The sequence below is a fragment of the Cherax quadricarinatus genome, chromosome 29 (genome assembly GCF_038502225.1).
Source record: "Cherax quadricarinatus isolate ZL_2023a chromosome 29, ASM3850222v1, whole genome shotgun sequence".
Taxonomy (NCBI): Eukaryota; Metazoa; Arthropoda; class Malacostraca; order Decapoda; family Parastacidae; genus Cherax; species Cherax quadricarinatus.
Window position 1 is genome coordinate 27,293,726 of NC_091320.1, and position 25,020 is coordinate 27,318,745.

General features: G+C 41.7%; 1 protein-coding gene across 1 annotated transcript in view; it reads right to left on the bottom strand.

Moving 5' to 3' along the window:
• The window catches only part of Not1 (CCR4-NOT transcription complex subunit 1), a 462,156-nt gene that overhangs the window by 26,170 nt on the left and 410,966 nt on the right, over positions 1-25,020 (bottom strand). Inside the window, exon 34 of the mRNA XM_070089800.1 lies at positions 22,199-22,345. Within this exon, the coding sequence (XP_069945901.1) occupies positions 22,199-22,345 (147 nt within the window). The remainder of the gene's footprint in view (positions 1-22,198; positions 22,346-25,020) is intronic.

A 25,020-nucleotide genomic window follows, 5' to 3' on the forward strand; every position in this document is an offset into this window, starting at 1 on the left:
AGGAGAGAGAGAGAGAGAGAGAGAGAGAGAGAGAGAGAGAGAGAGAGAGAGAGAGAGAGAGAGAGAGAGAGAGAGAGAGAGAGAGAGAGAGAGAGAGAGAGAGAGAGAGAGAGAGAGGAGAGAGAGAGAGAGAGAGAGAGAGAGAGAGAGAGAGAGAGAGAGAGAGGAGAGAGAGAGAGAGAGAGAGAGAGAGAGAGAGAGAGAGAGAGAGAGAGAGAGAGAGAGAGAGAGAGAGAGAGAGAGAGAGAGAGAGAGAGAGAGAGAGAGAGAGAGAGAGAGAGAGAGAGAGAGAGAGAGAGAGAGAGAGAGAGAGAGAGAGAGAGAGAGAGAGAGAGAGAGAGAGAGAGAGAGAGAGAGAGAGAGAGAGAGAGAGAGAGAGAGAGAGAGAGAGAGAGAGAGAGAGAGAGAGAGGAGAGAGGAGAGAGAGAGAGAGAGAGGAGAGAGGAGAGAGAGAGAGAGAGAGAGAGAGAGAGAGAGAGAGAGAGAGAGAGAGAGAGAGAGAGAGAGAGAGAGAGAGAGAGAGAGAGAGAGAGAGAGAGAGAGAGAGAGAGAGAGAGAGAGAGAGAGAGAGAGAGAGAGAGAGAGAGAGAGAGACAGAGAGAGAGAGAGAGAGAGAGGAGAGAGAGAGAGAGGAGAGAGAGAGAGAGGAGAGAGGAGAGAGAGAGAGAGGAGAGAGGAGAGAGAGAGAGAGAGAGGAGAGTGGAGAGAGAGAGAGAGAGAGAGAGAGAGAGAGAGAGAGAGAGAGAGAGAGAGAGAGAGAGAGAGACAGAGAGAGAGAGAGAGAGAGAGAGAGAGAGAGATATCCATAATCCTGTGGTATATGTGGATACAAGCCTGGAGCTACAGGAGGAAGGTTCATAAGTCCTACCTCAGGGACTCCTGTCCAAAGATCAAGACTGCCCTCTTGGGCTGTGTTGTAAAGTTGCAGCTAAGATAATCCATCACAGGGAAGCACTTCATGAGCTCCTCAAATCATTAGATAACCTACAAGCTATTGTAGAAGGCCAGTGCAAGCCTGCATCAAGTGACGTAAGCTGCTCAGCTGATGGCGACACTATTGACAAAGACTGGAAGTCCCACACTGAGCTTAACTCAGGGGTAAACGACTGGTGGAATTCTGTCATCGCTAAGGTCCCACAGACTGACAGAGTTCAAAACACTACCTTTGGGAATTCTAACACAATTCCTCTGACCACCACAGAGGGAACAAATCCTCTTCCCAGCAACGTGGGAAGCCTTGGATCTGTTAATTCTCCTACACCTGACATCTCTGCTTCAGCCACTGCCAGTCTACTTGACAGTGCACATACCATCTCTGATCCTACACCTGTCGATACTATTCTAGAATCTGGTAGTAGTGCTTCGACAGCAAGTTCTGAGCCAGGAGCTTCTCCACCAGAGAACGGTGCAGTTAGTGATCAGGGAAGTATCACTGCACCTGATCACCTACTGCGCTGAAGTACGAACAGCAGGGACACATCTGTCAGAACTGGTAGAGGGCGGGGTAGAGGACGTGGAGGAGGACGTGGAGGAGGAAGACATCTACAGCCGTCTCACCCTCCACTAACACAGTTCCAGCGGCAGAATCTGAGGACAAATCTGCGAAACACAGGAGGTGCAACAAATCCTAGTCCACCCTCCCAGGCACCTAGGCTGCTCTCGCTGTCACCGGGAAGGGGCACTCTGCCAACAACTGGCCTGGAAGTAGATACCAGGTGTAATTACTGCACAAGAAAGGACATAAGGAGGACCAGTGTCGGAAGAAAAAGGAACTTGACAGACAGGGCCACCTGTTTAGAGACCTGTTCTCAGAACAAACCAGCAGGATTCTCTGAATTGGTGAACACTCACACGCCACCCCCACTTAGCTACTCCTATCCCAGCCCAGCAGGTGGGATTGGGCCTTATACACGACCACAGACCTACATCCCTGCAGCTGCCTCAGTACCCTACCTCTCTCAAGGGCAGGCACCTTACATTCCCTACACACCCACCACCTCAAGCTGACCACTTCATCATGAGGAGCCAGTCTATCAGCATCCTGTCGGCCAACATTAGAGGTTTCATTACTAATGTTGGAGAGCTCACACATAGCTTTGTGAACACTCGACGTCCCGACATGATAGCTGTTGTTGAAACATTTTTGGATGACAGGACTCCAGAAAATTTTGCAAGAATTGCTGGCTACACCTCATGGATGAGAAGAGACAGGCATGGGTTGCCCGGTGGCCTGGTGGCTAAAGCTCCCGCTTCACACACGGAGGGTCCGGGTTCGATTCCCGGCGGGTGGAAACATTCGACACGTTTCCTTACACCTGTTGTCCTGTTCACCTAGCAGCAAATAGGTACCTGGGTGTTAGTCGACTGGTGTGGGTCGCATCCTGGGGGACAAGATTAAGGACCCCAATGGAAATAAGTTAGACAGTCCTCGATGACGCACTGACTTTCTTGGGTTATCCTGGGTGGCTAACCCTCCGGGGTTAAAAATCCGAACGAAATCTTATCTTATCTTATCTTATCTTAAGGGAAAGGAGGTGGTGTTGCTGTGTGCTTCTCTAAAAGTGTTCATGCCCAGCACATAGATGTTGCCACCCCTACACATCTTGAAATGATGTTCTTCAAGCTCTGTATAAACACTAGTACCTCTGTACTAGCATGTGCAATGTACAGACCTCAGTGGCAACACGCAGACCCTATCAACTTCCTAATGGAAAATATTGACTCTCTGCTACAACACAACTGTCAACATATTATAATTGTTGGTGACCTCAACCAGCACCTTATACAGAGGGACTTTGATGACCTTCTTGCAGTGTTTGACATGAGAAACTTTGTTGATTTCCTACTCATATCTCTGGCTCCTCCCTTGACCCAGTAGTGAGTGATCTGGCAGAAGGCATAGTCACTTGTCAACCCCTCGGCTACGTTGGATCGTCTGACCACAAGGCTGTTTTTTACCACACTTAAGATCCCAACAGAACGAGGTGAGGAGTCCACACGCACAACCTGGCTATGGGAAAGAGGTAATTGGCCAGCCCTTTGCTCTGAGCTCGCCACCACCGACTGGAATGCTCTTCTCCAGGGGGTTGTTGACAACCAAGTGAAAGCCTTCACTGGACACATCCTTAATCTGCAACAAGAACACATTCCTCACCGGCAATATGTGACAAAGCCTACAGATCAGCCTTGGTTTGGCTTTCGTTGTAGAGAGGCTGCTACTGCTAAGCACAAAGCATGGCGAAGGTATAAGAGACATCCTACCACCTATAACAGGAACTTGCACAGGCAAGCCTGTAGGCATATGAGTGACGTTCAAAAGTGGGCCATTGCTAAATGGGAGGTGGACACTATAAGAAAGCTAGCATCAGGTAGGGTAGGCTCCAAAACCTGGTGGTCCCTGGTCAAGGACAGACAAGGTTATATGCCTGATGAACTCATTCCACCTCTAAATCGACAGGATGGGACCACTTCTACTAGTAGTCAAGAGAAGGCGGACCTCTTTGCTGAACACTTTGCTACCAAAATGCAAGTTCCTGATCCAGCAAGGGACCCTCCTTGGCTAGCTGCAAGAACTGTGTCAAAACTGTCAGTGGTGACAATAAGGCAGGAAGAGGTGCATTTCCTTCTTAAATCACTTGTCTGGGCTGTGGGCCCAGACAAGTTGAACCCAAGATTGCTGAGAAGATGTGCAGACCAGCTAGCAGCACCTCTAACTCGCATCTTTCAGCACTGCCTAGTACAGTGTAAATGGCCCTCTCTATGCAAAGAGGCAAATGTAGTCCCTGTTCACAAAAAGAAGAGCAGAGCAGAAATCAGCAACTACAGACTAGTGTCACTACTGTCAATCACTGGTAAGATCCTTGAGACAATAATCTCAAGACAAAGGACAGAGTTTTTTGACTATCACTCACTACTTTGTGATCATCAATATGGCTTCAGGAAAGGTTACTCTGCTGCTGATCTGTTGTTAAACCTCTTCACTAAGTGGCACCAGTCACTGGATGAATCCAAAGTCAGCTGTGTGGTAGCACTGGACATTGCTGGCACTTTCGACCGGGTGTGGCACCAGGGCCTCTTAGCAAAACTTCAAGCACTGGGAACTGCAGGCTCTACGCTATGTCTCCTCAGTGATTACCTTCATGGTAGATCTCTAAATGTAGTTCTCAATGGAACGGAATCAGCAAGACATCCTATTGGGGCAAGTGTTCCACAAGGAAGCGTGCTGGGACCATCGTTATGGAATGTCTACTTCAACGACCTTCTTCATCTCATCCCAGAATCACATGCATATGCAGACGACTGTACACTGACATTCACTTATCCAAGAGAAGAAATGCCAGCTGCTCTAAGCTACATCAATCACCAGCTGAGAGCTATATCAGCTTGAGGAAATAGATGGCAAGTAACATTTGCACCTGAGAAAACGTAAATGATGATCGTCTCTAGGCACCATGATGGTAATGCTGGTGCAGTAGTAAGGATGAATGGGAGGGTGTTAGCGCCTGGAGAAGAAGCTGACATCCTTGGGGTGAAATTTGACTCCAAACTAACCATGAAGAACCATGTTGTAAATCTTGCAAACAAGGCAGCCAGGAAGCTTACAGCACTTCGCCGTATCTCGCATCTGCCTGACAGTAGGGGTTGCAAGATTCTGTACAAGGCACAAGTACGCTCACACCTTGAGTATGCTCCACTTTCTTGGTTTGCCTGCCCCCCCCCCCTCTCATCTGCGACTGCTTGACAGAGTAGAGAACAGAGCAAGACATCTCATCTCTCGCCTGGACCCATCCTGGATAGATCCGTCATTTCAGCAGAGCCTTTAACATAGGAGGGATGTGGGTGGCCTTACTGTTATGTACAAGGCCAATATTGTCAAAGTACCACACTTGGATCCACTTCGAGGACAGCGTGAAACAATCTTTTATGCCACAAGACGGGCAGAAAGCAGCAACCTCACTCTGGCTGTACCCTTCTCCAGAACATCACTCCATCTGAGATCATACATACCCAGAATGACTCGAGTATGGAACACATTCGTACAGCATAATGATATCAACGAGATAAAGTCAGTTGATCAAATGAAAATGCTGGCCCACAGATGGCTCCAACTTCATCCTGTCCCATACTTGTATGTCTCATAACAATAAAAATGCTTTCAAATGAGCTGATGTAGGTAACAGCTCTTAGCTTGCCAATAAAATCAGGAATCCTTAACCTGTAATATAGCTGTCAATAAAGCTTGGGATCCTTAACCTTGTCAAACCCCGTGTAAAAAAAAAAAAAAAAAAAAAAAGAGAGAGAGAGAGAGAGAGCAAGAGAGAGAGAGAGCAAGAGAGAGAGAGAGCGAGAGAGAGCGAGAGAGAGCGCGAGAGAGAGAGCGAGAGAGAGAGAGAGAGAGAGAGAGAGAGAGAGAGAGAGAGAGAGAGAGAGAGAGAGAGTGTTCAAAACACTACCTTTGGGAATTCTAACACAATTCCTCTGACCACCACAGAGGGAACAAATCCTCTTCCCAGCAACGAAGGAAACCTTGGATCTGTTAATTCTCCTACACCTGACATATCTGCTTCAGCCACTGCCAGTCCACTTGACAGTGCACATACCATCTCTGATCCTACACCTGTCAGCACACCTGCCGACACTATTCCAGAATCTGGCAGCAGTGCTTCGTCAGCAAGTTCTGAGTCAGGAGTTTCTCCACCAGAGATTGGTGCAGTTAATAATCAGGGAACTATCACTTCACCTGATCACCTACTGCGCCAAAGTATGAACAGCAGGAACACATCTGTCAGAACTGGTAGAGGACGGGGCATAGGACGTGGAGGAGGAAGACATCTACAGTTGTCTCACCCTCCACTAACAGTTCCAGCGGCAGAACCTGAGGACAAATCTGCAAAACACAGGAGGTGCAACAAATCATAGTCCACCCTCCCAGGCACCTAGGCTGTGCTCTCGCTGTCACCGGAAGGGGCACACTGCCAGCAACTGCCTGCGAGATACCAGGTGTAATTACTGCTACAAGAAAGGACATCAGGAGGACCAGTGTCGGAAGAAAAAGGAACTTGACAGACAGGACCACCTGTTCAGAGATCTGTTCTCAGAACAAACCAGCAGGATCTCTGAATTGGTGAACACTCTCACACGTCACCCACTCAGCTTCTCCTATCCCAGCCCAGCAGGTGGTATTGTGCCTTATACAAAACCACAGACCTACATCCCTGCAGCTGCCTCAGTACCCTACCTCTCTCAAGGGCAGGCACCTTACATGCCCTACACACCCACCACCTCAAGCTGACCACATCATCATGAGGAGCCAGTCTATCAGCATCCTGTCGGCCAACATTAGAGGTTTCATTACTAACGTTGGAGAGCTCACACACAGTTTTGTGAACACTCGATGTCCCGACATGATAGCTGTTGTTGAAACATTTTGGATGACAGGACTCCAGAAAATTTTGCAAGAATTGCTGGCTACACCTCATGGATGAGAAGAGACAGGCAAGGGCAAGGAGGAGGTGTTGCTGTGTGCTTCTCTAAAAGTGTTCATGCCCAGAAAATTGATGTTGCCACCCCTACACATTTTGAAATGATGTTCTTCAAGCTCTGCATAAACACTAGTACCTCTGTACTAGCATGTGCAATGTACAGACCTTAGTGACAACATGCAGATCTCATCAACTTCCTAATGGAAAATATTGACTCCCTTCTGCTACAACACAACTGTCAACATATCATAATTGTTGGTGACCTCAAACAACACCTTATACAGAGGGACTTTGATGACCTTCTTGCAGTGCTTGACATGAGAAACTTTGTTGATTTCCCTACTCACATTTCTGGCTCCTCCCTTGACCCAGTAGTGAGTGATCAGGCAGAAGGCATAGTCACTTGTCAACCCCTCGGCTATGTTGGATCGTCTGACCACAAGGCTGTTTTTACGACACTTAAGATCCCAACAGAACAAGGTGAGGAGTCCATACGCACAACCTGGCTACGGGAAAGAGGTAATTGGCCATCCGTTCGCTCTGAGCTCGCCACCACCGATTGGAATGCTCTTCTCCAAGGGGATGTTGACAACCAAGTGAAAGCCTTCACTGGACACATCCTTAATCTACAACTAGAACACATTCCTCACAGGCAATATGTGACGAAGCCTACGGATCAGCCTTGGTTTGGCTTTTGTTGTAGAGAGGCTGCTACTGCTAAGAACAAAGCATGGCGAAGGTATAAGAGACATCCTACCACCCATAACAGGAACTTGCACAGGCAAGCCTGTAGACATATGCGTGACGTTCAAAAGAGGGCCATTGCTAAATGGGAGATGGACACTAAAAGCTAGCATCAGGTAGGGTAGGCTCCAAAACCTGGTGGTCCCTGGTCAAGGAGAGACAAGGTTATCTGCCTGTTGAACTCATTCCACCTCTAAATTGACAGGATGGGGCCACCTCTACTAGTAGTCAAGAGAAGGCGGACCTCTTTGCTGAACACTTTGCTACCAAAATGCAGGTTCCTGATCCAGCAAGGGACCCTCCTTGGCTAGCTGCAAGAACTGTGTCAAATCTGTCAGTGGTGACAATAAGGCAGGAGGAGGTGCATTTCCTTCTTAAATCGCTTGACCAAGAAGGTGGCTGCTGGGCCCAGACAAGTTGAGCCTAAGATTGCTGAGATGCAGACCAGCTAGCAGCACCTCTTAACTCTGATCTTCAGCACTGCCTAGTACAGTGTAAATGGCCCTCTCTATGGAAAGAGGCAAATGTAGTCCCTGTTCACAAAAAGAAGAGCAGAGCAGAAATCAGCAACTACAGACCAGTGTCACTCCTGTCAATCACTGGTAAGATCCTTGAGACAATAATTTCAAGACAAATGACAGAGTTTTTTGACTACCACTCACTACTTTGTGATCGTCAATATGGCTTCAGGAAAGGTTACTCTGCTGCTGATCTGTTGTTAAACCTCTCCACTAAGTGGCACCAGTCACTGGATGAATCCAAAGTCAGCTGTGTGGAAGCACTGGACATTGCTGGCGCTTTCGACCGGGTGTGGCACGAGGGCCTCTTAGCAAAAATTCAAGACTGGGAATTGCAGGCTCTATGCTATGTCTCCTCAGTGACTACCTTCATGGTAGATCTCTAAGTGTAGTTCTCAATGGAACGGAATCAGCAAGACATCCTACTGGGGCAAGTGTTCCACAAGGAAGCGTGCTGGGACCATTGTTATAGAATGTCTACTTCAACGACCTTCTTCATCTCATCCCAGAATCACATCCATATGCAGACAACTGCACAGTGACATTCACTTATCCAAGAGAAGAAATGCCAGCTGCTCTAAGCTCCATCAATCATCAGCTGAGAGCTATATCAGCTTGGAGAAATAGATGGCAAGTAACATTTGCACCTGAAAAAACGAAAATGATCGTCTCTAGGCACCATGATGGTAATGCTGGTGCAGTAGTAAGGATGAATGGGAGGGTGTTGGCTCCAACTTCATCCTGTTCCCTACTTGTATGTCTCATAACAATAAAAATGCTTTCAAATGAGCTGATGTAGGTAACAGCTCTTAGCTTGTCTATAAAGTTAGGAATCCTTAACCTGTAAATAGCTTGTCAATAAAGCTAGGGATCCTTAACTAACCTGTAAAAAAAAAAAAAAAAAAAAAAAAAAAAAAAAAAAAAAAAAAAAACCCAGTAAAAAAAAAAAAAAAAAAAAAAAAAAAAAAAAAAAAAAAAAAAGAGAGAGAAGAAGAGAGAAGAAGAAGAGAGAAGAAGAAGAGAGAAGAAGAGAGAAGAAGAAGAGAAGAAGAAGAGAGAAGAGAGTGAGCGATGTAGCAGAAGGTATAGTCACTTGTCAACCCCTCGGCTACGTTGGATCATCTGACAACAAGGCTGTTTTTACGACACTTAAGATCCCAACAGAATGAGGTGAGGAGTCCACATGCACAACCTGGCTACAGGAAAGAGGGAATTGGCCAGCCCTTTGCTCTGAACCCGCCACCACCAATTGGAATGCTCTTCTCCAAGGGGATGTTGACAACCAAGTCAAAGGCTTCACTGGACACATCTTTATTCTGCAACAAGAACACATTTCTCACTGGCAATATGTGACAAAGCCTACAGATCAGCCTTGGTTTGGCTTTTGTTGTAGAGAGGCTGCTACTGCTAAGTACAAGGCATGGCGAAGGTATAAGAGACATCCAACCACCTATAACAGGAACTTACACAGGCAAGTCTGTAAGCATATGGGTGTCGTTCAAATGTGGGCCATCGCTATATGGGAGATGGACACAAGAAGAAAGCTAGCAACAGGTAGGGTAGGCTCCAAAACCTGGTGGTCCCTGGTCAAGGACAGACAAGGTTATCTGCCTGATGAACTCATCCACCTCTATATCGACAGGATGGGAGCACCTCTACTAGCAGTCAAGAGAAGGCGGACCTCGTTGCCGAACTCTTTGCTACCAAATGCTAGCTGCAAGAACTGTGTCAAAACTGTCAGTGGTGACAATAAGGCAGGAAGAGGTGCACTTCCTTCTTAAACTGCTTGACCAAGAAAAGGCTGTGGGCCCAGACAAGTTGAGCCCAAGATTGTTGAGAAGATTTGCAGCACCTCTAACTCGCATCTCTCAACACTGTCTAGTGCAGTGTAAATGGCCTTCTCTGTGGAAAGAGGCAAATGTAGTCCCTGTTCACAAAAAGAAGAGCAGAGCAGAAATCAGCAACTACAGACCAGTGTCACTCCTGTCAATCACTGGCAAGCTCCTTGAGACAACAATCTCAAGACAAATGACAGTTTTGTGACTACCACTCACTACTTTGTGACCATCAATATGGCTTTAGGAAATGTTACTCTGCTGCTTATCTGTTGTTAAACCTCTCTACTAAGTGGCACCAGTCACTGGATGAACCCAAAGTCAGCTATGTGGTAGCACTGGACATTGCTGGTGCTTTCGACTGAGTGTGGCACCAGGGCCTCTTAGCAAAACTGCAAGCTCTGGGAACTGCAGGCTCTACGCTATGTCTCCTCAGTGATTACCTTCATGGTTGATCTCTAAGGGTAGTTATCTCCTCTTATCTCTGTACTATCTCATCTTATCTCTGCACCCTCGCTGGCACCCATCAAATGTCATCCCATATCTCATCACTGCCCTCCCGCATGCTTATCACATTGCTTCAATGTGACACTGCTTCTTCCTCCTCCTCCTTCCCTCTTTCTTCTTCTTCTTCTATTATCCCGTGTATCCAAAAAATTGCTGGGACCTATAAATACTTTGTATATATTCCTAGACAATAGTGAATGACCAAGGCAGGTGTAAATGCCCACCTGTTAATGTGTTTGTGGCAATTTGAGTACAATTTCAGTACCTAATATTAGTGTCAGAACATATATTGGTTATGAAATGCCAAGAAATACAATAAATTCTAATTATCAGAACATAAAAATTATATAAAATAAAATAAAAATTAGAAAAAATGGTAAATCAGCAACAGTTCCTCAAGCAGCAGGACTCGATGTTGCCGTCAGGTGAGCATTAAGTGCCAACTTTGCAGCCTCATAATTCAGTAAGTAGTGACCCTTTTTTTTATTTTAATCCTATTACACTTAGAAAATTTTTTCTCTGTATTTCAATGAAGAAGAAGAAGAAGAAGAAGAAGAAGAAGAAGAAGAAGAAGAAGAAGAAGAAGAAGAAGAAGAAGAAGAAGAAGAAGAAGAAGAAGAAGAAGAAGAAGAAGAAGAAGAAGAAGAAGAAGAAGAAGAAGAAGAAGAAGAAGAAGAAGAAGAAGAAGAAGAAGAAGAAGAAGAAGAAGAAGAAGAAGAAGAAGAAGAAGAAGAAGAAGAAGAAGAAGAAGAAGAAGAAGAAGAAGAAGAAGAAGAAGAAGAAGAAGAAGAAGAAGAAGAAGAAGAAGAAGAAGAAGAAGAAGAAGAAGAAGAAGAAGAAGAAGAAGAAGAAGAAGAAGAAGAAGAAGAAGAAGAAGAAGAAGAAGAAAAAAAAAAAAAAAAAAAAAATATTCGGGGCACTGGGGGAGAGAACGTATATATACGTTTGGACTGTTTAGGGGTTAAGAATATCATCACTGGCTCAGCTTCACCTGTCAGGAAAGTTCTAGTTATCCAGTCTAACATTCTCCTTGAAGTAGCAATATCAATATTGTTAACATCCTTAAATGTGAAATCTTGACATTATCACTAGCAATATCACATGAAGCTTTCCCTTTACTGAATTATCTGAGTTTGTCCTACACATCATTTCAGTGGAGCAACTGAAACTTGTCCTCACTAAATATCATACTGTCTTAGGCCCATTGAAAGACTTTTATATGCTCTTGAAGATACACATTGTTCGACAGACTCCACTTTCACTGCGATTCTGGTGTCATCAGCAATGGATGTTAGTGCTATAATTTATGTCCCTGTCCATGTCAGATATAAGAATGAGAAATAGAAGTGGTGCAAGTACTGTGCCATTTGGAACAAAGCTTTTTACTGCTGCAGCCTTTGAGTTCACTCTGCTTACTACTACTACTATTTGGGTACTATTTGTTAAGAAGTTAACCCTTTGACTGTCGCAACCCCCAATCCTGAGGTGTCTCCTGGTGTCGCAAAATTTAAAAAAAAATAAAATTATTTTTTCTTATGAAATGATAGAGAATCTTTTCCCGATTGTAATGACACCAAAAAAACGAAATTTGATGGAAGACTGATGGAATTATGCTCGCCAAGTTAGCTTAACCTCGGCGCTGTTTACAAATCGGCGATTTACCCACTTTGAGCCCTATTTTCGGCTAATTCCATTGTTCCAGTCGCCCAAACTCATAGCTATTTCTTTACAACTCCATTTTTTCTATCGATTGAGTACAAGAAACTGCCCATTTACCGATTTCAACTACCTAATAATGTGGTCAGAAATTTGCAATTTGGCCAATTTCACGAAAACTAAAAAAATATGACAGTTTCAAAATAAGGTCCAGAATGAACAATGCAGACATTCCTGGCTCTAAAATAACATTTTCTATGCTCATCAGTCATGTGTCCAGGCCCCTCTGATATTACTCTTGCTTTCTATTTTGAATTTTTATTCAAACAAAAAATTGAAGACTTACTATTATGCAGACTACTGCAATACTGTAATAATTGTATAAATAACATCAACCCATTTATGACTGCATATTAGAATGGCTAGTTGGACATTTATTGGACAATGGCATCATTTGTTTACTTTTGAACATTGGCAAAAACCAAACATTTCCCCTACTTTGAGCTCCATTTCTAGGTTCTTTTTATAGTAAAATCAATCAAAATCACCTCTATTTCTATAATATGTTTTCCATTCTATCAAATGAGACCAAGAAAATGAGAATACAACCATAAATTCTATACGAAAATAGACCACAAAGTCGGCATTTTAATTAAAAAACGGTTGGAGTTTTTTTTTTTTTTTTTTTTCATTATGCACTGCGTGCTGCAGGATTTTTTTTATATGGTGCACACTGACCACACAGACCCATTCTCTCACATGTGGGCCTACCAGCTTTCTCCTGCTTGATTTGAAGCTGCTAGAATTTATGAGTACCTCGTAAGACGTATATATACGGCCGCGACAGTCAAAGGGTTAAATATCCATCTCCCCATTTTACCAGTTATTTCTTTTGCATGCACTTTGTGTATTATCACACCATGCTCAAATTTGTTGAATGTTTCTACAAAATTAGCATACGTGACATTGGCATTTCGGCCATCTTCCAGTGCATCGAAGACTATCATAAATGGTCTTGCATTTGTGAAAGGCAGAAGCAACCTGCTCTAAACCCATTCTACCCTAGATTGTGCAACTGTTGCAATTCCACACAATTAGCAATCTTGCTTCTTAGGACTCAGTTCAAAAATTTTGATGTGTGAAGTTAGCAATATTGATCTATAGATTTTCGGAATTGCTTTACTGTCAGTCACCTTTGTCAAAAGTGGCAATAGCAGTGGTTTTCAATAACTTTATCATAACACACCAGTTCTCAGGCTCCTCCTCCATAGAATACTATAGGCCCAAGATAATGGTTTCTTGCAATTTTTATGAATATGTAGTTCCAGGAGTCTGGTTCTGGGACAAATACATGGGTATTCTACAGATGTCTTCTCTAAAGTCAACAGGGGATAGGGCTACATCAGAAATTTAGGAGATGATTATATTGTGCATCTTATTATTGAAATTTTTTTAGGGTCATCGATCTGCAGACTGATGAAAATGTCACTGAACACAGCTGTACTGTGACTTCAGTATTCCACTCAACAATGTTGGTTTTACCTGTTTTAATTAAATGTCCTATACTAGCTTGAGGGTTTTGTCTCTGGATTTTGCATTAGAGAAGCTACATTTAGGATTTCTTCTAATTTCATTTATGGCTCTTTGCTCCATCTCTCCTGGAGTCTTTATGATGTAACCCATTTGTGCTTATGTCCTCCATTTCTTTAACAAGTTTCCTTTCCTGCATAAGACAGTCTGCTGCCTTTGAGAAGACCTGGTATCTGTAGTACATGTATTTGCCTATAGAGGCAGGTATGCATGCACTCATGCATGAGCACACAAAACTAGTGCTTATTCATGTTCACGTGAAGTTTGCAATTTCTCTTCTTTTGTCATAGAGGCGAGTCGAAATGAGCTCAGCCTCATGAATGATCTGGCCCCAATTGATGTTCTTGTTAACAGTGAATTTGTTAAATTCTGCCCTCACTACTGAGCATGCCTCTCTATCCCACGTCAATGAGCACACAGGTCTGAGACTGCAGTCCTTGACACTTTCTTACCAGAAGATATTAGAAATGCTGCTGTAACAAGTGTAAAAGTCTTTATGAGAAAACTAGACAATTTCCTCTCCTAAGTTCTGGATTAATCAAACTGCGATGGATATGAGGACCAGTGGATCACCAGCAACAACAGCCTGGTTGACCAGGCCAATGTCAAAGAAGCCTGGCTCAGAGTAGAAAAACTCTCAAAGGCAGGGCGTTTCCCAGTCTGGGTGGTTCAGTGATCAGCTGGCTAAAGGCGAATTTACTGTAGATGTGTAACAATTTTGTCGCTTGAGACTGTTCTTTCAAACTAGCTCCAGAGGTCTCTACAATTACAGTCCTTGTTATAATCTTCCATTTGAGGTGCCTCTAACTGAAACTGTCTAGCAGGATATTTGGGGCTGGGTTTGACAGGTTTTCAAGAATGATCAATCTCCAATTACTTGTCCTTGAACAGCTGGGAAGCTTTTTCCAATGGTTCATACAAGGTTGCAGTTTTCAATAATAACTGCCAAAACTTAGTCTACATCATTGGTGGTGTCAAGTAACTTGGTGCAAAATTTATAGTGGTTAACAAAAAACTAAACTTAGACCGCCTATGATCAAATAGCCACTGTATGACTATTTATGGCTGGTGTGTTAAAAACAAAAACTCTGAATTGGAAAGAGGAATTACTTAATGTGGAAGGGAATAATGTAGATGCAAGAGTATATGATATTTAAATGGCACATCTTCATCATAGGTTTCAATGTGGGATAACCTAGAACATGGCGAGTTCGAATCACTACAGTAGGTGCCCGCTTTATGGCACTTCATCTTACGGCATTTCACTAATACGGACACTTTAAATTATAACCAAAACTCGTTATACAGCCCCCCACCTGACTCGCTAAATTGATCTTCATGAGCCACTGTTTACACCCTCTGTGAGCTCTGCATCTCCATTATGTCTGGAAACTTTCCAAAATTTCAAGTGTTTTAACCCTTTGAGTCCAAGCCATCATGAGCTCAGCTCACTCAGATAAGCTGTGTGTGGTAACTTTGGGCCTAGATATGAGAGAATGCATCTATGTGGTAGGTGTGCACCATATAAAACAAATCCTGCAGAACGCAATGCATAATAAAAAAAATGTGACCGAGTTTTTGGATTAAAACATCGACTTTACGGTGTATTTTCATATGGTTTTTATGGTTGTATTTGAGGTTTCTTGATCTCATTTGATAGATTGGAAGATATATTACAGAAATAGAGACGATTCTGATTGCTTTTAGTACTGAAAATAGTTTGAAATTGAGCGCGAAGTAGCAGAAAACATACGTTCACAAATGCGCTGATATTATTTATACAATTATTACAATATTGCATAAGAGTAAATCCTTTATTTGTGTGAAAAAAAATTATGTAAATAAAAAATAAAAATGGAATTCATGTGTAAAACCTGGAAACATAACTAATAAACAGAGGAAATGTTATTTTAGTGCCAGGAATGTGATTACCATGTAGCTTGTAGGAACGATGGAAAGAATGACATTTTTTTCTAGTCCAACACCAGAGAAAATGTGTGCATAATGGTATTTCTGGGGGTAACTGTAGAAAATTATTCCTTTTGTGTGCCTTCATTGGTAGCTATTTATTTATTCTACTGCACTAACACGACAACAATTTGTACACAATATAAGTGCGTTTATATTGTGAAGTAAATGCTTCACAAACTCATGCCACTGTATATGTTTGAACCAAAATTGGACAGGTATTAATACATGTTTATTCTAACCCAGTGACTGCTTCCAGTTGTCTGACCTCTGCATTAATAAGTTTATTCAGGTACAGGTACACAAAAATACATTTACCTAAATTATCATACATAGCAGCATATATGTAGATTACCTAGGAAAACCCAAAATAATTAGACTTATGTATTTCCACTGGCATCTAAGGGTAGTTGTTACTTATGACCAAACCTCTTTCTGCACATAGCTCAATTAAACGCTCCCCATTTTCATTTACCCCTGGCACCCCAAATTTCACTACTACTCCCTCCCACTTAAGCACTGAAATCCCCAACCACAAGTACTCTCACACTTGATTCAAAACTCCCCACACACTCAACATTTCCCAAAACCTCTCTCTCTCCTCTACACTTCTCTCTTCTCCAGGTGCATATACGCTTACTATAACCCACTTTTCACATCCAACCTTTATTTTACTCCACATAATCCTTGAATTAATACATTTATACTCCCTCTTTTCCTGCCACAGCTTATCCCTCAACATTATTGCTACTCCTTCTTTAGCTCTAACTCTATTTGAAACCCCCTGACCAAATCCCATTTACTTCTCTCCACTGAAACTCTTCCACCCCCTTCAGCTTTGTTTCACTTAAAGCCAGGACATCCAGCTTCTTCTTATTCATAACATCCACAATCATCTCTCTCTCATCATTCGTACAACATCCACACACACATTCAGACATCCCACTTTGACAATTTTCTTCTTCTTTTTAGTAATCTGTACAGGAAAAGGGGTTACTAGCCCATTGTTCCTGGCATTTTAGTTGACTTTTACAACACACATGGCTTACGGAGGAAAGATTCTTATTCCACTTCTCCATGGATATAAAAGGAAAAGTAATAAGAACAAGAACTAGGATAAAATCAAAGAAAACTCAGATGAGCATGTGTAAATAAATGTGTATATGTATGTGTAGTATGACCTAAGTGTAAGTAGGAGTAGCAAGACGTACCTGTAATCTTGCATATTTATGAGACAGACAAAAGACACCAGCAATCCTACCATCATGTAAAACAATCACAGGCTCTCGTTCTACATTCACTTGGCAGGACAGTAGTACCTCCCTGGGTGGTTGCTGTCTACCAACCTACTACCTTTTATGTAGTATAAAAGTATACTGACCTACATACTTGGTTGACAGACAGCAACCACCCAGGGAGGTACTACTGTCCTGCCAAATGAGTGTAAAACAGAAACCCATTTTTTTTACATGATGGTAGGATTGTTGGTGTCTTTTTTCTGTCTCATAAATATGCAGGAAAACAGGTATATCTTCCTACTTCTACTTACACTTAGGTCACACTACACATGCATGTACATGTATATATATGTACACACCCATCTGGGTTTTCTTCAAATTTTTTAATAGCTCTTGTTCATTTTTATTTCTTATTTCCATGGGGAAGTGGAAAAGTATTCTTCCTCTGTAAGCCATGTGTGTAGTAAGAGGTGACTAATATGCCAGGAGCAAGCAGGTATTAAAACCACCACCAGCATTCAATTACTAAAAAGACAAAGTTAATTTTTAAACTAGGACATCTGAATGTGTATGTGGGTGTTGTACAGATAAGAAAGAATTGACTGATAATGTTATGAATGAAAAGAGGCAGCAGACCCTAGCTCTAAGTGAAACAAAGATAAAAGAGGTGAGAGAATTTCAATGGGGAGGGATAAAAGGGATCAAGTCAGGTGAATCTGAAAGAATCAAGAGCCAAAGGAGGAGTAGCAAAAATAAGTGATTAACTATAGAAAGAAATGGTATTATAAATGTATAAATTCAACAATTACATGGATTATTATAAAGGTGGGACACAAGAAGTGGGTTACAGTAAATGAAGTACAAGGAGACCAGAATCAGTGGGTAAGGGCATGTGAATGAATTAAAGGAGAGCATTTTGGAAAGATTTTTTTTTTTTTAACAAGTCGGCCGTCTCCCACCGAGGCAGGGTGACCCAAAAAGAAAGAAAATCCCCAAAAAGAAAATACTTTCATCATTCAGCACTTTCACCTCACTCACACATAATCACTGTTTTTGAAGAGGTGCCCAGAATACAACAGTTTAGAAGCATATATGTATAAAGATACACAACATATCCCTCCAAACTGCCAATATCCCGAACCCCTCCTTTAAAGTGCAGGCAAGCAACTATTGGAAGGAAATTAGGCTAGAGATAGGGCAGGGACGGGTGGAGACATGTAGTTTTTAAACTGTAGTATCGGCACACCTCTGACAAGACGATGGAGTGAATGATAATGAAAGCATTTTTTGGGGAGGGGGGGGGGGGATCCTGCCTTGATGTTAAAAAGTAAGGTGATGGTAGAGGTATATGGGCAAAGTTAAGAGCGTACTGCTAAAGTGCACAGCAAAGGTACTTGAGTATATGAGGGTAAATGAAGGTTGGATAAGGAATGATTTTTGGAATTATGAGGTAGAGTAACAGCTGAGAAAAAATTAGCATAAGAGGTTTTTAACCCTTTCAGGGTCCGTCCCGTAGATCTACGGCTTTACGGTGAGTGTCCAAACCGTAGATCTACGCCAAAATTCTAGTGCTGTCAAATTTAGCGCGAAAACGCTCATAGGCCTACATGTGAGAGAATGGGTCTGCGCCGTGGGTGTGCGCCATAAACAAAAAATCTAGGCGCCTGCATAGCATTGTGGGAATGCCGACTCAGTCACCCTTGTTCACCATGCCTCGTCGCAAGTCAGCTCTCACTCCCCGGAAAATTGGGACTCTCCTCTTCCTATCTGATAGTTCTGACACTCATGGAAGTGGAAATGAAGACGAATTCTACGGCTTTGATCAGTTAGTGACCGAAAAGAATGACCAGGATATCGATAATAGTGCAGAAAACCCTGACGATCCTCGACCTTCTACCTCTGGTGTGGGCACTCGTGACTCACGGTCGGTTGTTCCTAAACACAAGAGAAAACTAATATTTTTGCGTGGCCAGGCCTCTGACTTCAGTAATGACGATGATAGTGACGTGGATTGTGATTTTATTGCGCTCGACGATCATTCGAGTAGTGATAGTGAGGAATCATATTCACCAGTGAAGCGTCGGTATGTTCGCCGCCGCATGCGCTCGGGTAGTGTACCCTATGCTGTGCCCAGGGGATGGAGTACATCCCGGAGTACATCCCGTGGCCCTACACCAGTTTTAGGTAGTGATAGTGACGATGATGTGGCTACACTTGGCATGGATAGACCACAGGCATCAGTGGATGGTGTTAGTGGTGGTGGTAGTGGCACCGCCATGCGTGACTCACTGTGCCACGCAGGGACCCACGCTGCTGACTCGTCAGTTCAAGGACAAAGCGGAGCGTCAGCCTCCAGCCCGCCACAACCACAACCACCCATACAACCAGCCTATGATGTCCAGTATCCACCAGAAAACCGTATGTGGGATTGGCAGCAAAATCCCAATTTTGTTCCCAAGCCTCACCACTTTGATGACTCTCAAAGTGGAATTCTACCTACCTGTCCCCTTGGAACCACGGTCAATGAACTGGAATTCTTTGAATTATTCTTTGACCAGCCATTGATGGAAATTATTGCCAGGGAAAGTAATAAGTATTTTCAGTACACCATGGCAAATACGATCTTATCACCACAGTCAAGACTACACAGGTGGAAAGAGACGACTGTTGCAGAAATGTATTTGCCTTTTGCAACAATAATGCTTATGCCTCACGTCTATAAGCATAATATAAAAGCATACTGGTCCACAGATTGGCTAATTTCTACCCCGGTCTTCAGTGAAATCATACCAGTGAACAGGTTTATCTTACTCTTACGTATTACCTGGAGAATTTACCTGGAGAGAGTTCCGGGGGTCAACGCCCCCGCGGCCCGGTCTGTGACCAGGCCTTCTCTGACCAGGCACTTCTCTGACAAAACCAGGCCTGACAGAAGTGACAGGTTATACAAAATTAGAAATGTTTTCATGTATCTCAAACAAAAGTTCAGGATATACTTTTATCCATTCAAGAATCTTGTAATTGATGAGTCTTTGATTTTGTTCAAAGGTAGACTGTCATTCAAGCAGTATATACCAAGCAAGAGGAACTGCTTTGGTATAAAACTGTTTGTACTCTGTGATTGTGACAGTGGCCTGGTGTTGGATATTGTTGTATACACGGGTAGTAAAACATTGAAAGATACCAAGATGTTATTGGGTATCTCAGGTGACGTAGTGAGAAACATGATGGCACCTTATCTTGGTAAGGGGCATACATTATATACTGATAACTGGTACACAAGCCCATTACTCAGTGATTTCATGCGAGTGAACAAGACAGTGTGTGGCACAGTGCGTTCTAATCGTAAACATATGCCCAGGCTCAACGCAGGTGCTCATGGTGATGACGTGCAGGTGTTTACTGCCAATGACATCATGGCATTACGGTGGCATGACAAACGAGATGTCACATTGTTGACAACCATTCACCGTAATGAAATGCAAGACAGTGGCAAAGTTGATCGAGTGACTAATGAACGTATTCGAAAACCAGTGTCAGTGATTGATTATACACAAAACATGCGCTTGGTTGACAAGTGTGACATGCAGATTGGTTTTGTTGACTGTGTTCGTAAGAGTTACAAGTGGTACATGAAACTTTTCTTCCATCTCATGGACATTTCAATGCTCAATGCATATAATATGTACCAAATAAAGACTGGCAACAGACCACCGTATGGTGAATTTTGTTTGTCTGTTGTCAGACAACTCATAATGAAGTACCAGGTAACAACACCTGCAATACAACATGGTCCTCGAATTCCTCAGGATATACCCAAGCGTTTGAGGAGAGAAGGTGATCATTTCATAATACAGCTTCCTTCAACTCAGAAGAAATTTGCTCAGAAGAGATGCATTGTCTGTGCACAAACAAAACGACGGCAACAAAGACGCAAAGACACTCGGTTTATGTGTGAGGAATGTAAGGTTCCTCTGTGCACCTTACATTCCTCACAAGCTCCAGCAGTTCTAAAACCATGTCCAGTGATTGTAAATATGTAAATATATGATAGAACATTAGTATTATACAATATTTGTGCATGTTTATTGTAATAAACAACAGTGGTAAACAATAATATGATAATAACTTTAGTGTGGTTATTGTGTTCAATACAGTGAGTTTATATATATATACATTATATACAGTATTGGTCTCTCAGGCCCCAAATGTTAGTAGGAATAGAAAAAAATTGGAAAAGAAAAGAAAAAACAACTAAAACCACAAAATAATGTAATGCGCGTATGTGGAATTCGTCGATGTTGCCGCCACCACATCATTTTTTACAAACTTCTTGGCACTGTATCTCGGTAAGAACTGATCAGATTTTTATTTTTTTTTGTTTTATTACCTTCACAAAAATATGCTCTTTAATTCTGTAAGAAATTTTTTTTTTTTTTTTTTTTTAAATTTCTTGGACACTGGAGCACCACTTCAGATTTTGGCCTTGGACCCTGAAAGGGTTAAAACTCTGGCTAACCAGTTTCCCCTGAATCCTTCAAAAATGTTACTTTGCTCACACTCCAACAGCATGCCCATTAAAATAACTTTTATCCTTTAAAATATTTATAGATAGCTGAACCCACAAATTTTCTGCGAGTTACATTCTTAGAGTCCTTGTGAATCTATAATTTGCAAATATAAAGGAAGGGTTTTGGGATATTAGTAGTTTGGAGGGATATGTTGTGTATCTTTATACGTATATGCTTCTAAACTGTTGTGTTCTGAGCACCTCTGCAAAAACAGTGATAATGTGTGAGTGTGGTGAGTGTTGAATGATGATGAAAGTATTTTCTTTTTGGGGATTTTCTTTCTTTTTGGGTCACCCTGCCTCGGTGGGAGACGGCCGACTTGTTGAAGAAAAAAAAAAAAAAAAAAAAAAAAAATCATCTTTATGCTAATTTATTTTAGAGATCTGGGCTCATTCTGTAAATTACTAGGGCATATCTCAAGTAAATATCACTAATCTGGTTATTACTGACATTCATAAGAAAAACTAGAGAGAAGAAAGATCTGGGTATAGAGAAAATCAATGAGCACATTTTAAATGAAAAATTGTTAGTTTTCACATAAGGGATCGTGCAACAAGCCCAAAAAACGTGCAGAAAAAAATTCACAAATAACCAAGGCGGAGAGGTCTTCTTCAGTAAGCATAAATATCCCGAGTTATAAAGATTCTCAAATTTGGGAATTTGACCGAATGAAAAAACTTACGTTAAATACATGTTTTAATTAGTAAAGAACAGATTGGATGCAACACCATTTAAGCTGTAACACAAAATACAAAGCTTGAAGGAATAAGAGTAACCAAAAATAAAGCTATTAAGAAGAAAAACCAAAGTAATGAAACAAGTAACATTACACAGAAAATCAGAAAACAAAAACGAGCATCACTATGGACAATAAAGTCTGGGTATTGTTCATAAACACAATACTTTACATTTTGTAAACAAAAAATTAAGATGATGCATCATTTCATTGTGTCCATCGTAAGTCTAGATGGAAATATTAAGAATGCACTACAAACACTGAGCACAAAAAGATCCTACGAAAAATGCACATCAGTTTATGAACACCCTCCAAAGTGTTGCTCCACAATTAGGTTGGCTTACTTCACATACCGGAAGGTTGATTGATTCTAAGATAGCTTCAGGAGCATTGAGTTCCAGGAACAGCATAATAAGGATGCGATGATATGGCAACTGTTGAAACTCTGTGCCATTTGATTCAATATCATGAATCATGATGCCACAAACTAATCCCAAAACCTAGAATAGAAATTAAAGAAATTAAAAATATTTCAATTCACTGCAAATTGTTCCATGTCTTAAATCTGCACTTATGTGAAGTGTACCATATTGCATTATGTCAATAAACCTCAACAGCCAAATTATAGTGATATATAGAATACTAAAATTGTGGCTAAACTAATACGTACTTTAATCTTATAGATTTCTATTTTTCTTTTTAAAACATTGGTCGTTTCCCACCTAGGCAGGGTGACCCAAAAAGAAAGAAAAACCTAAAAGAAAGAAAAAATACTTACATCATTCAACACTTTCACCATCACTCATACATAATCACTGTTTTTGCAGAGGAGCTCAGATACGACGGTTTAGAATTTCCTCCAAACTGCCAATGTCTCAAACACCACCTTTGAAGTGCAGGCATTGTACTTCCCATTTCCAGGACTCTAAGTTCGGCTAACCAGTTTTCCTGAATCCCCCCACAAAGTATTACCCAGCTCACACTCCAACAGATCGTCAGGTCCCAAAAACTATTTGTCTCCATTCACTCCTCCCTTACATGCTCACGCATGCTTGCTAGAAGTCCAAGCCCCTCACCCACAAAACCTCCTTTACCCTCTCCCTCCAACCTTTTCGAGGACGACCCCTACCCCACCTTCCTTCTGCTACAGATTTATACGCTCTCCAAATCATTCTTTGTTCCATTCTTTCTAAATGTCCAAACCACCTGTGCTACATGACCATATTACATTACAAATGAGCTGAAATAGGTTAAAAATTCTTATTCAGTTAATTCAATAATTAAAATCTAAAACACAGTTAACTATGCAATAAGATCACAGTTAACAGCTGACAACACAATATGTAAAACATCCACATGACAGGTCCTTAATAATGTGAGAAATCACAAAAGCACTTAGAAGTTCTCTATTTCTTTCACAGTGGTTGTTCATGATTAATGTGTTTTCCTTCTTCCTCATTGGCTCTATACATCACTTACTATTTGATGTTCTTAGCAACAGGTCATTAGTAAATAATATGCATGTATCATAATATGTAAGGGAAGAAAGTTGAAAGTGAACATAGATAAGAATAAGGTGATTAGGGTATCAAATGATTTAGATAAAGAAAAATTGGATATCACATTGGAGGGAGGGAGTATGAGGTTAACCACAGAAATGATAAAGGAAAAAAAGATGAGTGGTGTGTTGAGGTATCTGTGGAGACAAAGAACATTATCCATGGAGGCAAAGAAGGGAATGTATGAGAGTATAGTGGTACCAACACTCCTTTAAGGGTGTGAAGCATGGGTTGTAATTGCTGTAGCTAGGAGGCGGCTGGAGATGTCGTGTCTTAAGAGGAGGTGTGGTCATTTAGAGAGAATGGAACAAAGTAGAATGACTTGGAGAGCATATAAATCTGTAGGGGAAGGAAGGCAGGGCAGGGGTCATCCCTGAAAATGTTGGAGGGAGGAGGTAAAAACTTCCAGCAAGTGTGCGTGAGCAAGTTACATTGGAGTGAATAGAGACGAATGGTTTTTGGGACCTGACGAGCTGTTGGAGTGTGAGCAAGGTAATATTTTGTGAAGGGATTCAGGGAAGTACAATGCCTGCACTTTAAAGGAGGGGTTTGGGATATTGGCAGTTTGGAGGGATGTGTTGTGTACCTCTATACGTATATGCTTCTAAACTGTTGTATTCTGAGCACCTCTGCAAAAGCAGTGATAATGTGTGAGTGTGGTGAAAGTGTTGAATGATGATGAAAGTATTTTCTTTTTGGGGATTTTCTCTCTTAATTTTTTTTTTTTTTTTGGGTCACCCTGCCTCGGTGGGAGACGACCGACTTGTTGGGAAAAAAAAAAAAAAAAAAAAAAAAAAAAAAAAAAAAAAAAAAAAAAAAAAAAAAAAAAAAAAAATCAGGGAAACTGGTTAGCTGGACTTGAGTCCTGGAAATGGGAAGTATAATGCCTGTACTTTAACCCTTTCAGGGTTTCGGTCGTACTAGTACGGGTTATGCGCCAGTGTCCATGACGTACTAGTATGCATAAATTCTAGCGCCTTCAAATCTAGTGAGAGAAAGCTGGTAGGACTACATATGAAAGAATGGGTTTATGTGGTCAGTGTGTGCAGTATAAAAAGAAAATCCTGCAGCACACAGTGTGTAATGAGAAAAAAAAAAAAACTTTGACCGTGTTTTTGGATTAAAACAGCGACTTTGCACTATATTTTCATATGGTATTTATTGTTGTATTCTAGTTTTCTTGGTCTCATTATATAGAATGGAAGACATATTACAGAAATTGAGATGATTTTGACTGGTTTTACAATGAAAAGTACCTTGAAATTGAGCTCTAAGTAGCAGAAATGTTCGATTTTTACCAAAGTTCAAAAGTAAACAAATCTTGCTAAGCGTCCAATACACATCAACTGGTGAGTCTAATATTCTTTCACAAGTGTGCCGATATTATTTATACCATTTCTACACTAATGCAGTAGTCTGCATAACAGCAAATCTTATTTTTTTTTTTTTGAGAAAAAAAATTCAAAGTGGAAAGCAAAAGAAATGTAAGAGGGGCCTGGGGACGTGACTAATGAACAGAGGAAATATTATTTTAGTAACAGGAATGTCTTTCTTGTTTATTCTGGACCCTATTTGGAAATTGACATCTTTTGAAATTTGTGTGAAATTGGCAAAAT